At 37.8% G+C, this 15,103-nt stretch overlaps 1 protein-coding gene and 1 pseudogene across 20 annotated transcripts in view; one reads left to right on the top strand and one right to left on the bottom strand.

Moving 5' to 3' along the window:
- The first annotated feature begins 2,376 nt into the window (after positions 1-2,376).
- LOC112128575 (large ribosomal subunit protein eL39-like) lies at positions 2,377-2,731 on the top strand (annotated as a pseudogene).
- CCDC18 (coiled-coil domain containing 18) overlaps positions 2,472-15,103 on the bottom strand; it is a 100,734-nt gene continuing 88,102 nt past the window's right edge. For 14 of the 20 annotated variants that reach the window (XM_063718493.1, XM_063718490.1, XM_063718486.1 and 11 more), the window contains 2 exons: positions 9,749-10,216; positions 3,896-8,576 (listed from right to left, as the gene is read on the bottom strand). In XM_063718493.1, coding sequence (XP_063574563.1) covers positions 8,556-8,576; positions 9,749-10,216 — 489 coding nt within the window. In that variant the 3' untranslated portion in view covers positions 3,896-8,555. Of the gene's footprint in view, positions 2,731-2,775; positions 3,041-3,895; positions 8,577-9,748; positions 10,217-15,103 lie in introns of those variants that run through there. The other 6 variants (XM_009247814.3, XM_063718530.1, XM_054554180.2 and 3 more) reach the window with 4 other exon arrangements.

Genomic DNA, 15,103 nt, shown 5'->3' on the forward strand with positions numbered 1-15,103 from the left:
AATGTCTACACCCATTGTATCTTTGAAGTAACTAACTTGTTTTTTATTTTACAAGATCATAGGTGGAAGGAACTTGCCTTGTCTCAGATGAGACTTTGGACTATGGATTTTTGAGTTAATGCTGAAATGAGTTAAGACTTAGGGGGCTGTTGAGAATGGATGATTGAACTTTTATGTGAGAAGGACATGAGATGTGGGAGGGGACATGGTTGGAATGATATTGTTTGGCTTTGTGTCTCCACCCAAATCTCATGTTGAATTGTGAACCTGAGTATTGGAGGTGGGGCTTGGTGGGAGATAATTGGATCATGGAAGTGGTTTTTAATGGTTTAGTACCGTCCCCCTAGTGCTGCCTCATGATAGAGTTCTCACAAGATCTGGTTGTTTAAGAGTGTGTAGCACTTCCCTTTGCTCTCCTTCTGCTCCTGCCATGTAAGACATGCTGGCTTCCCATTCACCTTCCACCACGATTTTGTTTCCCAAGGCTTCCTGAGCCATGCCTCCTGTACAGCCTGTGGAACTGTGAGTCAATTAAACCTCTTTTATTTATAATTTACCCAGTCTCATGTAGTTCTTTATAGCAGTGTGAGAACAGACTAATACAGTTGTCCTTTTAAAAGTGTGTCTCACTCTTTCTCATGGGAAATCTGCCTTCTTTTGGATCACTGTTCCCCTACATGAGGATTTTTCTCTCTCTGTTTTTAAGATATTTCTGTGTTTGGTTTACAGAATTTTCACTATTATACGACTAAGCAGGATTTTTTTTTTTAAATCCTGCTTAGGGCTTGCTGAGCTTAGAAAATCTATAGGTTGTCATCTTTTCACCACATTTGTGATATTTTCAGCCATAACTATAAGAACCTTTTTTCCTGCTCCATTTTCCCTTTCTTCTCTTAATACTGTCTTACAGGTCTTAGATGCTCTTTTTATATTTATTCAATCATATTTCTCTTTGTTCTTCAGAGTGGAAATTTACTATTTATCTGCTTTCAAGTCAACTGACTTTTCTGTCATCTCCAATCTGCTGTTAAGCCAATATTGGAAGTTTTAAATGTTCAGCTACTATACTTTTTGGTTCTAGAATTTCCATTTGGTTACTTTACCTCTAAACATCCATTCTCAGTTTTCTTTTCTGCCTGCCTGTAACATATTGGGACTCCCTAAGTTTCTACCTTGTACCACTCCTTGATTTGTATTTGTCTAAGATTCCTCCCCATCTATTCACTCATTATGGCCATCTTTTCCTTTAAATCCTCAAAAATATGAATCATGAGGGTGGGTCCTTCCCATGCTGTTCTTGTGATAGTCAATAAGTCTCATGAGATCTCAGGTTTTATAAAGGGACGTTCCCCCACATATGCTCTCTCTTACCTGCTGCCATGCAAAACTTGACTTTGCTGCTCCTTTGCCTTCTGCTATGATTGATTGTGAGGCCTCCCAGCCATGTGGAACTGTGAGTTTATTAAACCTCTTTTCTGACCAGGCGCAGTGGCTCAAGCCTGTGATCCTGACACTTTGGGAGGCCGAGGTGGGTGGATCACCTAAGGTCAGGAGTTCAAGACCAGCCAGACAAACATGGTGAAACCCCGTCTCTACTAAAAAATACAAAATATTAGCCAGGCATGGTTGTGGGCACTTGTAATCCCAGCTAGTCAGGAGGCTGAGGCAGGAGAATCGCTTGAACCCAGGAGGCGGAGGTTGCAGTGAGCCAAGATGGTGCCACTGTACTCCAGTTTGGGTGACAAAAGCAAACTCCATCTCAAAACCAAAAAACCTCTTTTCTCTATAAATTACCCAGTCTGAGGTATGTCTTTTTTTTTTTTTTTTTTGAGTCTCGCTCTGTTGCCCAGACTAGAGTGCAGTGGCACGATCTTGACTCACTGCAAGCTCGGCCTCCCGGGTTCATGCCATTCTCCTGCCTCAGCCTCCCAAGTAGCTGGGACTACACGCGCCCGCCACCATGCCCGGCTACTTTTTTTGTATTTTTAATAGAGACAGGGTTTCACCATGTTAGCCAGGATGGTCTCGATCTCCTGACCTCATGATCCACCTGCCTTAGCCTCCCAAAGTGCAAGGATTACAGGCGTAAGCCACTGCGCCCAGCCAGTCTGGGGTATGTCTTTATTGGCAGCATGAGAACAGACTAATACAACTGCCTAGAATAGTCACTGATAAACAGTAAACTGGCTCAATGAAAGTCAGCCATTATTAGTATAATTATAAACCTGTGGCAGAATGACTTACAAATTTATACTAATTTTGAAAATTAAGTAATACTAGAAAAATTAGCAAATAATAGTCTGATTAAGAACTGACATTCCTCGCCTCTTTTCCTTTCTCTGCCATCATGGTGTGTGCTTGACTCTGCTTCTTGCCATGTCTTCTCACAAGACTTTCAGGATTAAGCGATTGCTGGCCAAGAAACAAAAGCAAAATTGTCCCATTCCCCAGTGGATTCAGATGAAAACTAGTAATAAAATCAGGATTTTATTAATAAAATAAAACCAAAAGGAGACAATGGAGAAGAACCAAGCTGGGTCTATAAGGAATTGCACATGAGATGGCACACATATTTATGCTGTCTGAAGGTCACAATCATGTTACCATATCAGGCTGAAAATATCACCACTATCCGGAGAGTCTGACATGTTTTGTTGGGAATATATTTTTTCTCTCTGCATCTGTTATGAACGCGTTGGTTGGCTGGGTTCAGTAATAAATATGTGAGGCCTTCCATTAAAAAAAAAAAAAAAATTACATTCCTCAATGTACTTATGCATTTTAACAATGATTTTTATATAAAAAGCAAAGGAAAGCAGCAAGTTTAAGCCAAAAAACAATAAATAAAATAATAAATTTTCTTTAAAAATATAATTTTTAGAAGAGCTTTCTTTTAAAATATTGAAATATAAAATTTATTCAAAAGCAAAATAACAGCTTCTATGAAGTATGAGCTACATATAATAAGTAAACAGCACAGTACCAAAAATTCCATTTTTTTCAACACATCAGTATCTTCTTTTAATTACACATTTTCTCCCTAGAATAATGCAAAATAATAGATTAATATTTGAAATATTCCTAAACTGATTGAGCATTAAAAGTCTACCATAATAACAGGAGTATAATTTAAAGCGAGAGTGAGAAATATTTAGTCTACTGAAAAATATGAATCATAAAAAGTCAATAATTAACCACATGAATATAAAATGCAGGCCGAATGCAGTGGCTCACTGCCTGTATCCCAGCACTTTGGGAGGCCGAGGTGGGTGGATCACCTGAGGTCAGGAGTTCGAGACCAGCCTGGCCAACATGGTGAAACCCTGTCTCTACTAAAACATACAAAAATTAGCTGGGTGTGGTGGTGAGCATCTGTAATCCCAGCTAGTCAGGAGGCTAAGGCAGGAGAATCACTTGAACCTTGGAGGGGGAGGTTGCAGTGAGCCGAGATTGCACCACTGCACTCCAGCCTGGGAGACAAGAGGGTAACTCCATCTCAAAAAAATAAAATAAAATAAATAAAATAAAAAATAAAAGCAAATAATTCTGGCTTGATGAGGTGGGTGTGAATATGAGGTTAAACTAATTTTAAAACTCAAAAAAAGGAACATAAAAATAACATTTAGGCATCAGTGTCACATTATAGTTTGAGAGCACAATAAACAAGGATGAATAGCTACATGAAAAAAGTCAATGAAAAAGGAAGATTAAAAAAAGAAAAAAGAGCAGAAAAAGACAAAAGACAATTATTTACATATAAAAGCAGTTTAACATAAAGTAGAAAAATAGAGGAAAAAGGCCCAGGGGATTTAAGAAAATATGGGCCAAATTTTCTTGTCATACCTTCATCTTTACTGAGGGTGTGAATTTGAAAATATTATCATGTCTCTAGGTATTACCTATACTCCTGGTTTAACATTTTTTTATCTTTGCTTTCCCTATAGCTAATTTCCTAATTTCTTATTTTTCATCTTACTGCATGATATATGTACCATATCTTGAAAACTACTTACAAATAAGAGAAATAGAATAACTTCTTATAAATTCCTAATAAACGGTGAATTCGCTAATTAATCAGTATTCACAACACTTCCACTGCTCTAATCCAAAACAGGATTAGAATAGGAGTTAATATGAAGTCTCTGAACTTGCTGATATTGTGTTCTAAATTGTGTACAGGTGTAATTTTTTGAGTTCTGAAGCTTTTGTTAGTCTGAAAGCAGAATACTGCTGTGTTAAGAGGCTTTACTCTCAATGGAAGTGCCAACATACTTAACCATTAGGAAAATAGTATTTGGGCTGCAACACAAGGGAGCTAACACTTATTAAACACTTCTCATGTATCGATTTCCACATTCTTTTCATTGTACCAGTGGACTTTAAAACTGCACTTTCTGAAGCAGAGCTGGATTTAGGCCAGCTGATACCCTCTGCACAGCCCAACAATGGTGCCTCCTGGGCCTACCACTGCTTTAAAAAATTGCTTAAGAGTCCTTTAGACGAATCAGCTGATGAGTCAAATGCTATCCAGACCCAGCTAGCTGGTTTTGAAATTCACACCATGTGTAAAGAAACAAATGTAATACCTGATGACACTTTCAAATCAAACTTTTAAACTTTTGTCACTCATCATACCACAGAAAATGATTTTTTAATAGTGCAGATTAAATTTGAACATGGCAGATAAAGACAGTTACTAAAAATTCTACTAAAGTCAAGTGTGGCAGTGAACGAATTAAGAGGATGATAGCTAGAGCAAACAACTCTGTGGCATTCCCCTTAGTTCCCTATGGTCCTGCTTATTTTCCTTAATGATTAATCCAGGGCTGCTCTGGAGCTTTTGCATGAGCAGCCATGAGTAGATTTAAGTAACTAGGTAAAGGTCAGACATATCCTACCCCCAATCAGATAAACTACCTTTGAATCTATTTGACATAATGGATTTCTTTATTTTATTTAAATAATAATTTCTTTGGTTTAAAAGAGTTTTAAAATCCTGCTTTTAAATAGGAGACCAATGCAATGTCATACTTAAGTGGCAGGTGAAATAAGCTGAGGACCTGAACTAGGCTACAGATCATGGCTCTACATCCCAATTTAAAATGTCTCTTTCAGGCCAGGTGTGGTGGCTCACGCCTGTCATCTCAGCACTTTGGGAGGCCAAGGTGGGTAGATCACATGGGGCCAGGAGTTTGAGACCAGCTTGGCCAACATGGTGAAACCCCGTCTCTACTAAAAAATGCAAAAATTAGCCGGGCATGGTGACACATGCCTGTAATCCCAGCTACTTAGGTGGCTGAGGTATGAGAATCGCTTGAACCCGGGAAGCAGAGGTTGCAGTGAGCTGAGATCATGCCACTACACTCCAGCCTGGGTGACAGCGCAAGACTCTGTCTCAAAAAAATAAAAATACATTTCTTTCATTAAATTTTACAGAGTAGTATATATTTATTAATGCAACATACATGTAAATGACTATGAGGTGGTCACTACCACAGGTAATGCAACTGAGGCTCATGCGCTATAAGAGTTCCATGTGAGCTTAAAGTTATGAGTATTGACTGTGGTCAATGCATTTAAAACTCAGTAGAGTATCATTGACAATCAAGAAAACTATGTTTGTACAGAATATAACTTTGATAGGATTGTAAGAATCCAATCTTTTAAGTTTAACAATAGGCTACAACGTTTGTTTGTTGTGTTTAGAGATGGGTTCTTGCTCCGTTGCCTAGGCTACAGTGCATGATAATAGCTCACTGCAGCCTCGAACCCGGCTCAAGCAATCCTCCCACCTCAGCTTCCAAGTAGCTAGGACTACAGATGTGCGCCACCATGCCCAGCTAATTTTTCATTTTATTTTTCTGTAGAGATCAGGTCTTGCTATGTTGCCCAGGCTGGCCTTGAAATCCTAGTCTCAAGTAATCCTCCTGCTTGGCCTCCCAAAGTGTTGGGATTAAAGGTGTGAGGCACCTTGCCCGGCCAGTATTTTGAATATTTTAATTTGGCATTGATCTTCAATGATAATTGAATAGGTGAAATGACTTGAAAAATTCAAATATATATTGCAAAAACCTACAGAGTAAGAAAGTATTCTATCTGTTATGTAGTAACTTTTAACTCCTACTATTTATTTATTTATTTATTTAGAGATGGAGTCTCGCTCTGTCACCCAGGTTGGAGTGCAGTGGTGCAGTCTCGGCTCACTGCAACCTCTGCCTCCCGGGTTCAAGCAATTCTCCGCCTCAGCCTCCTGAGCAGCAGGGATTACAGGTGCGCACCACCACGCCCAGCTAATTTTTGTGTTTTTAGTAGAGATGGGGTTTCGCCCTCTTGGCCAGGCTGGTCTTGAACTCCTGACCTCGTGATCCACCTGCCTCAGCCTCCCAAAGTGCTGGGATTACAGGTGTGAGCCACCGCGCCTGGCTAACTCCTACTCTTAATCCTTAATTGGCTAAGCAACTGCAAGACCAAACTATGTAATCAGACATACTGAAGAAAATACCAGTACACTTATGTAAATATTATATATAGTGGTTAAGAGCAGGGACTCAGTTTCCTATCATAAGGATAATAATAGTACCCACTACAGTAGAACTGTTAGGTACTATTATTTGGTACTATTCAGATAATAGTACCTATCAGGGGGTTGTTATAAGGATTAAATGAGTTAATTTATATATAAAGGATTTGCTTGACATACAGTAAAGGCTATGTATTGTTATGATCACAATCTGTCACTGTACTTATCAAATTTATCCTGCATAAATTAGGTGCTATTTTTACCAAAAAGAGAGTCTTGCATATCTATGACTGCAAGGGTCACTGGAGTAGAGCAGAGGTTCTTAAAGGGTGCAGTACCATCCTCTACAGAACATTCTAGAAATTTCTGATGGTACTTTTTGTTTGTCACTATGATAGGGGAGAAAGGGACATGCTGCTGCTGATATACAACAGGCAGGGACAAATGATGCCAGATGTCCTGTATCTTGCACGGTTGTTCCACATGACAGAACTATCTGGCTGGCAATTCTACTAGACTTTGCTAGTCTGTTTATGCTTTCCTACTCTCCAAAGTAAGTAACCATTTCACATACCTTCCCTGTTCTTAAATATCCAATATCTTACTGTGCCTTAGCTAAAAAACCGTGCTTCTTATTTCACTAAGAAAATAAAAGCAATCAGCCGGGCGCGGTGGCTCACGCCTGTAATCCCAGCACTTTGGGAGGCAGAGGCAGGCAGATCACGAGGTCAGGAGATCGAGACCATCCTGGCTAACACAGTGAAACCCCATCTCTACTAAAAATACAGAAAATTAGCCGGGCATGGTGACGGGCGCCTGTAGTCCCAGCTACTCGGGAGGCTGAGGCAGGAGAATGGCGTGAACCTGGGAGGCGGAGCTTGCAGTGAGCCAAGATTGCGCCACTGCACTCCAACGTAGGCGACAGAGCGAGACTCCGTTTCAAAAAAAAAAAAAAGAAAAGAAAAGCAATCAATAAAGAAATTTCTCTCCCACTACCAAACCTTCCATTCCATGTGTTTCTGTGCTCCCATATTCTGCCTTCCTTCCTACCACAGTGGATGAACTGCCCCTTCTTTTATCCAAGACCAACTCCTCTACTGCTCTCCTGTATCCCATTTCTTAAGCCTACCTTAAGGATTTTACTCCTTCTACTCTGTCTTGAATTGCTGTTTCCCTGTCTACTGGATCATTCCTATCAATATCCAACAGCTGTTTTCTCTCTTACGTTAAAAAGCAAAACAAAAAACTCTCCCTTGACATCACATCTCCCTCATTTCTCTGCTTTACTCTTTATCCAAAGAGTTGTCTATTCTTGGTGTTTCTGTTTCCTCTCTTTCCATTCTATGCTAAACCCACTCTACATCGGGCTTTCATTCCCATTGTTACTCTAAAGCCAGTCTTATGAGGGTCATAAAAGCCTCGACATTACCAAATATGATAGTCAATTATCAATCTTCACTTTACTTAGCAACACTGGACACAATTGATCTCACCCTCCTTGAAATACATTGTGAAATATTATACTCTCCTAATTTCTCTTCTGTTTCACTGATTACTTCTCAGTTACCTTTACTGAATCTTTAACTTCTTGGGTGCTAAAAGTAATATGCTAAAAGTGAAATTTTGGCCAGCACAGCCTGATGAAATCTAGCATTTAAAACTACAGTTGTGTTTACTGTATGTAATTTATTTAGCCACTTGATACATTCATAAATATTCATTCAGCATCTACTATATACCAGGCACTAGAAATATAGAAATAAGCGAAATGACCATACCCTGTCCACACAGAGCTTACATTTTCAGTGGGGGAGACAATCAATAAACAAGTAGATAGACATATACTTAAGCCAGCAAAAATAAGTATTATGAAGAAAAACTCACTCAACAATTTTTCTTTGTCTTGGATCTATTCCAACAAAATTTTTTTTTAACTGTTCAGGCCACCAAAGCTATCTTGATGTGTTTGAAAATGATGTTAGGCATTTTTTTAAAAGCTGACATTATCTAAAGGAGATTATTTCCATTCGCCCATTCACAAACTACAGATTAAATCCTATATTGTGGAACATAAGGAATACGAGGAGCAGAAAAGTGAGAAAGTAATTAGTTCAAAATAAGAAGAGGACCAGAAAAATATTAAATCATAAAAGTCAAGAGAAGAGAATATCAAAAGGGGGAATGGACAGTTAAATCTACAAAAGCTGAAGAAAAAGAGGATACTAAATTTGTTTATTATATAAGGAGTTTTTTTGTGACTTTCAAGAAAACAGTAAATTTAATATTCAAGAGACAAATACAGTAAGTTACAAAGTGGGAAGGGTAGTAAGGAGGTAGCAACAATGGAGAAATAGAATGAATAAAAATTTTTTTTGAGATGGGGTCTCCATGTTGCCCATACTTGTCTCAAACTCTTGGGCTCAAATAATCCTCCTGCCTCAGCCTCCTGGGTAGCTGGGATTGCAGGCATGTGCCACTGCACCCAGCTTAGAGTGGGTATGAATTTAAGATGTCTGGAAATGAAAGGAAGAGGGAAATAAAGAAGCCTGAAGATACAGATTAAATCAGGAAGCAGAGAAGCAAAATAGGCAAGCGTATTAAAGGCTTGAAAGTACATGTTCAAGAGGTTCTCTCTAAAAAAGAAGAGGGACATATCTTTCTTTTAAAGAGAAAAGGGACAAAAGAAGGAAAGATGAACATAAATATTTTAGGGTGAAAAATTATAAGGATGAGGGCAGTTGGCCTTATTCATGCTTTTAAATAATGGCTAATCAGTAAATCAACTTTCCAAAGATCAGTGATAGCCAGCAATAACTTATTTTGACATACAGAGCCCAGATGAACAGTAAATTATGACGAAGTTATGAGAACATTCACCTCAGAACCTACTTTCTCTGGATTCCTCTCACTGCATATTTCTTCTTACCATTTTTCTTTTTTTCAGTTTTTAAATTTTTTTATTTTTAAGCACTTTCATGTCTATCTTCCTATTTTTTGTTCTACTTCCTGTTCTGTCTCCCTCTGCCTCTCTCTTTCCCCCTATTATCTCACACCATGACCTAGAGAAAATGTCTTTTGGTATTGATTTTACTTAATGTGTAAAATGTAAAATCTTCCTTTTTCAAATATTAGTAGTTTTTCATTTAAATATATGAATTTTCTTCCAAGTAATAAAATGATATTCTTTGGAAACAAATTATTACAGCTTACAGTGTATAAAATACATACCTGATTTAAACCAGCACCTGTTTGCATAGAAGATTTTTTTAATAGTCTTACTTCTTTGTTTATGTATCTTAGCATCCCACTAAGCGTGTTAAAGTCATTACTCTCAGAACTTTCATCTTCTAGGTTATATGTAAGAGGTTTAAATGAGTCTGGCTGGGTGTAAGTCAGATTCTTATGGCTTTCTTCTAATGTTGAAGGCTGTTCTAATTGCATTTTCTTTAAGTCCTGTAGTAATTCTTCAGAAAGATCTTCATCACCATTAGTTTTGAAAGTAAGATCACTGGCACTAATAGAGCGACGTAATTTTGTACACTTGGAAAAAGATGTGTGAAAACGTTTAGCAAATTTTGAATCTTGAACATCAGGCATAATTTCTGTTGGAGATGTAAATGGGGCTGGCAGAAACTTCATGTCTTCTGCCTTTTCATGTCCAGAAATTTTGGCCTGTAATCTGGTTAATTCTGATTCCTGCAGAAAAATTGGTACATAGTAGGTGCTCAATACATTTCTGTTAAATGAATGAACTCCTTAGAAAATCGTAGACTTTTAGAAAGTCAACCTTTGTCCCAGTATAGGAATTCTGTTTATAATTCTTGAGAGTTTTCCAAGCTCTGTTTAAAACCTTTACTTAAGATAGGTTCACTTTGGGAAAATTACACATGTTCATTTGAAATATGCTTATTCTAAGAAATTCCATTAAAACTAGATTTTCCTTATATATATATTTTTGGTGTTAATGACAATATCAATTTCTATTCAAGATTGAAATCTTACACCTAAAAATTTCTCTGCAAAGGTGTAGAGGTACACTATCTTTTGTTAATCTAACACATATAGACACAAAAAGACCCCTTTCAGAATTTCCAGTAGGCAATAAATAGATAAGCTATTCTGCTTTTTGTGTTCTCATTACAAGAAAGCTTTAGTATATTAGAAATTTTTCAAAAACTTAAAGAAGTGATAAATTTTTAATAAATCAATCCTTGTTAAATAAACTATTCATTTCAATTTTTTTCATGTCTTTCATTTGGGTCCTCTGACTGAACTTTGGGATCCTAGGAATGAGACTACATACACTAAAAAACCAAAAAGCCTAAAAAAGAGATGACATTTTAATTTCAAAAGCTTAATAATGTAAGTATAGTAGTCTCCTCTTCAAATACATTTGCCTTTTCTTAAAGGTATCCATAAGATACATATTTCTAAATCCTGTCAGTTTTAATCTGATAGTTTCTATTCTTAAAGTAGCTTTCAAAAATACTGTGTTCATAACTAAAATTGTCATAACCACAGAATGCATTACAAAATAAAAGTTTAACATGCATATTTCAATTCTTTCCTGGTTTTTTTTTTTTTTTACTACTTCATCTAAAATTGATTTATAGGATTTTTTAAAAAATACTTTAAGTTCTAGGGTACATGTACTCAACGTGCAGGTTTGTTACATACGTATACATGTGCCATGTTGGTGTGCTGCACCCATTAACTCGTCATTTACATTAGGGATTTCTCTTAATGCTATCCCTCCCCCCTCCTCCCACCCCACGACAGGCCCCAGTGTGTGATGTTCCCCACCCTGTGTCCAAGTGTTCTCATTGTTCAATTCCCATCTATGAGTGAGAACATGCGGTGTTTGGTTTTCTGTCCTTGCAATAGTTTGCTCAGAATGATGGTTTCCAGCTACATCCATGTCCCTACAAAGGACATGAACTCTTCATTTTTTATGGCTGCATAGTATTCCATGGTGCATATGTGCCACATTTTCTTAATCTAGTCTATCATTGATGGACATTTGGGTTGGTTCCAAGTCTTTGCTATTGTGAATAGTGCCGCAATAAACATATGTGTGCATGTGTCTTTATAGCAGCATGATTTATAATCCTTTGGGTATATACCCATGGGATGGCTGGTTCAAATGGTATTTCTAGTTCTAGATCCTTGAGGAATCACCACACTGTCTTCCACAATGGTTGAACAAGTTTACAGTCCCACCAACAGTGTAAAAGTGTTCCTGTTGCTCCACATCCTCTCCAGCACCTGTTGTTTCCTGACTTTTTAATGATCGCCATTCTAACTGGTGTGAGATGGTATCTCATTGTTGTTTTGATTTGCATTTCTCTGATGACCAGTGATGATGAACATTTTTTCATGTGTCTGTTGGCTGCATAAATGTCTTCTTTTAAGAAGTGTCTGTTCATATCCTTCACCCACTTTTTGATGGGGTTGTTTGTTTTTTTCTTGTAAATTTGTTTAAGTTCTTTGTAGATTCTGGATATTAGCCCTTTGTCAGATGAATAGATTGCAAACATTTTCTCCCATTCTGTAGGTTGCCTGTTCACTCTGATGGTAGTTTCTTTTGCTGTGCAGAAGCTCTTTAATTAGATCCCATTTGTCTATTTTGGTTTTTGTTGCCATTGCTTTTGGTGTTTTAGTCATGAAGTCCTTGCCCATGCCTATGCCCATGCCCAGGCAATGGTATTGCCTAGGTTTTCTTCTAGGGTTTTTTGGTTTTAGGTCTAACATTTAAGTCTTTAATCCATCTTGAATTAATTTTTGTATAAGGTGTAAGGAAGGGATCCAGTTTCAGCTTTCTACATATGGCTAGCCAGTTTTCCCAGCACCATTTATTAAATAGGGAATCCTTTCCCCATTTTGTTTTTGTCAGGTTTGTCAAAGATCAGATGGTTGTAGATGTGTGGTGTTATTTCTGAGGGATCTGTTCTGTTCCATTGGTCCATATCTCTGTTTTGTTACCAGTACCATGCTGTTTTGGTTACTGTAGCATTGTAGTCAGGAAGCGTGATGCCTGCAGCTTTTTTCTTTTGGCTTAGGATTGTCTTGGCTGTGTGGGCTCTTTTTTTTTGGTTCCATATGAACTTTAAGGTAGTTTTTTCCAGTTCTGTGAAGAACATCATTGGTAGCTTGATGGAGATGGCATTGAATCTAAATTACCTTGGGCAGTATGGCCATTTTCATTATATTGATTCTTCCTATCCATGAGCATGGAATGTTCTTCCATTTGTTTGTGTCCTCTTTTATTTCATTGAGCAGTGGTTTGTAGTTCTCCTTGGAGATCCTTCACATCCCTTTTAAGTTGGATTCCTAGGTATTTTATTCTCTTTGAAGCAATTGTGAATGGGAGCTCACTCATGATTTGGCTCTCTGTTGGTCGGTTATTGGTGTATAGGAATGCTTGTGATTTTTGCACATTGATTTTGTATCCTGAGACTTTGCTGAAGTTATCAGCTTAAGGAGATTTGGGGCTGAGATGATGGGGTTTTCTAAATATACAATCATGTCATCTGCAAACAGGGACAATTTGACTTCCTCTTTTCCTAATTGAATACCCTTTCTTTCTTTCTCCTGCCTGATTGCCCTGGCCAGAACTTCCAACACTATGTTGAATAGGAGTGGTGAGAGAGGGCACCCCTGTCTTGTGCCAGTTTTCAAAGGGAATGCTTCCAGTTTTTGCCCATTCAGTATGATATTGGCTGTGGGTTTGTAATAAATAGCTCTTATTATTTTGAGATACGTCCCATCAATACCTAGTTTGAGAGTTTTTAGCATGAAGGGCTGTTGAATTTTGTTGAAAGCCTTTTCTACATGTATTGAGATAATCATGTGGTTTTTGTCTTTGGTTTGGTTTATGTGATGGATTATGTTTATTGATTTGCATATGTTGAACCAGCCATGCATCCCAGGGATGAAGCAAACTTAATTGTGGTGGATAAGCTTTTTGATGTGCTGCTGGATTCAGTTTGCCAGTATTTTATTGAGGATTTTTGCATCGATGTTCATCAGGGATATTGGTATAAAATTCTCTTTTTTTGTTGTGCCTCTGCCAGGCTTTGGTATCAGGATGATGCTGGCCTCAGAAAATGAGTTAGGGAGGATTCCCTCTTTTTCTATTGATTGGAATAGTTTCAGAAGGAATAGTACCAGCTCCTCTTTGTACCTCTGGTAGAATTCAGCTATGAATCTGTCTGGTCCTGGACTTTTTTTGGTTGGTAGGCTATTAATTACTGCCTTAATTTCAGAACCTGTTATTGGTCTACTCTGGGATTCAAGTTCTTCCTGGTTTAGTCTTGGGAGGGTGTATATGTCGAGGAATTTATCCATTTCTTCTAGGTTTTCTAGTTTATTTGTGTAGAGGTGTTTATAGTATTCTCTGATGGTAGTTTGTATTTCTATGGTATCAGTGGTGATATCCCCTTTATCATTTTTTGTTGCGTCTATTTGATTCTTCTCTGTTTTCTTCTTTATTAGTCCTACTAGCAGTCTATCAATTTTGTTGATCTTTTCTAAAAATCAGCTCCTGGATTCATTGATTTTTTGAAGGGTTTTTTGTGTCTCTATCTCCTTTAGTTCTGCTCTGATCTTATATCTTGCCTTCTGCTAACTTTTGAATTTGTTTGCTGTTGCTTCTCAGTTCTTTTAATTGTGATGTTAGGGTGTCAATTTTAGATCTTTCCTGCTTTCTCTTGTGGGCATTTAGTGCGATAAATTTCCCTCTACACACTGCTTTAAATGTGTCCCAGAGATTCTGGTATGTTGTGTCTTTGTTCTCATTGGTTGCAAAGAACATCTTCATTTCTGCCTTCATTTCGTTATGTACCCAGTAGTCATTCAGGAGCAGGTTGTTCAGTTTCCATGTAGTTGTGTGGTTTTGAGTGAGTTTCTTAATCCTGAGTTCTAATTTGATTTCACTGTTGTCTGAGAGACAGTTTGTGGTGATTTCTATTCTTTTACATTTGCTGAAGAGTGCTTTATTTCCAATTATGTGGTCAATTTTGGAATAAGTGCGATTTGGTGCTGAGAAGAATGTATATTCTGTTGATTTGGGATGGAGAGTTCTGTAGATGTCTATTAGGTCCGCTTGGTGTAGAGCTGAGTTCAAGTTCTGGATATCCTTGTTGATTTTCTGTCTCATTGATCTGTCTAATGTTGACAGTGGGGTGTGAAAGTCTCCCATTATTATTGTGTGGGAGTCTAAGTCTCTTTGTACATCTCTAAGGACTTGACTTATGAATCTGGGTGCTCCTGTATTAGGTGCATATATATTTAGGATAGTTAGATCTTCTTGTTGAATTGATCCCTTTACCATTATGTAATGGCCTTCTTTGTCTCTTTGGATCTTTGTTGGTTTAAAGTCTGTTTTATCAGAGACTAGGATTGCAACCCTTGCTTTTTTTTGTTTGTTTGTTTTCCATTTGCTTGGTAGATCTCCCTCCATCACTTTATTTTGGGCCTATGTGTGTCTCTGCATGTGAGATGGGTCTCCTGAATACAGCACGCTGATGAGTGTGGACTCTTTATCCAATTTGCCAGTCTGTCTTTTAATTGGGGCATTTAGCC

The sequence above is a fragment of the Pongo abelii genome, chromosome 1 (genome assembly GCF_028885655.2).
Source record: "Pongo abelii isolate AG06213 chromosome 1, NHGRI_mPonAbe1-v2.0_pri, whole genome shotgun sequence".
Classification (NCBI taxonomy): domain Eukaryota; kingdom Metazoa; phylum Chordata; class Mammalia; order Primates; family Hominidae; genus Pongo; species Pongo abelii.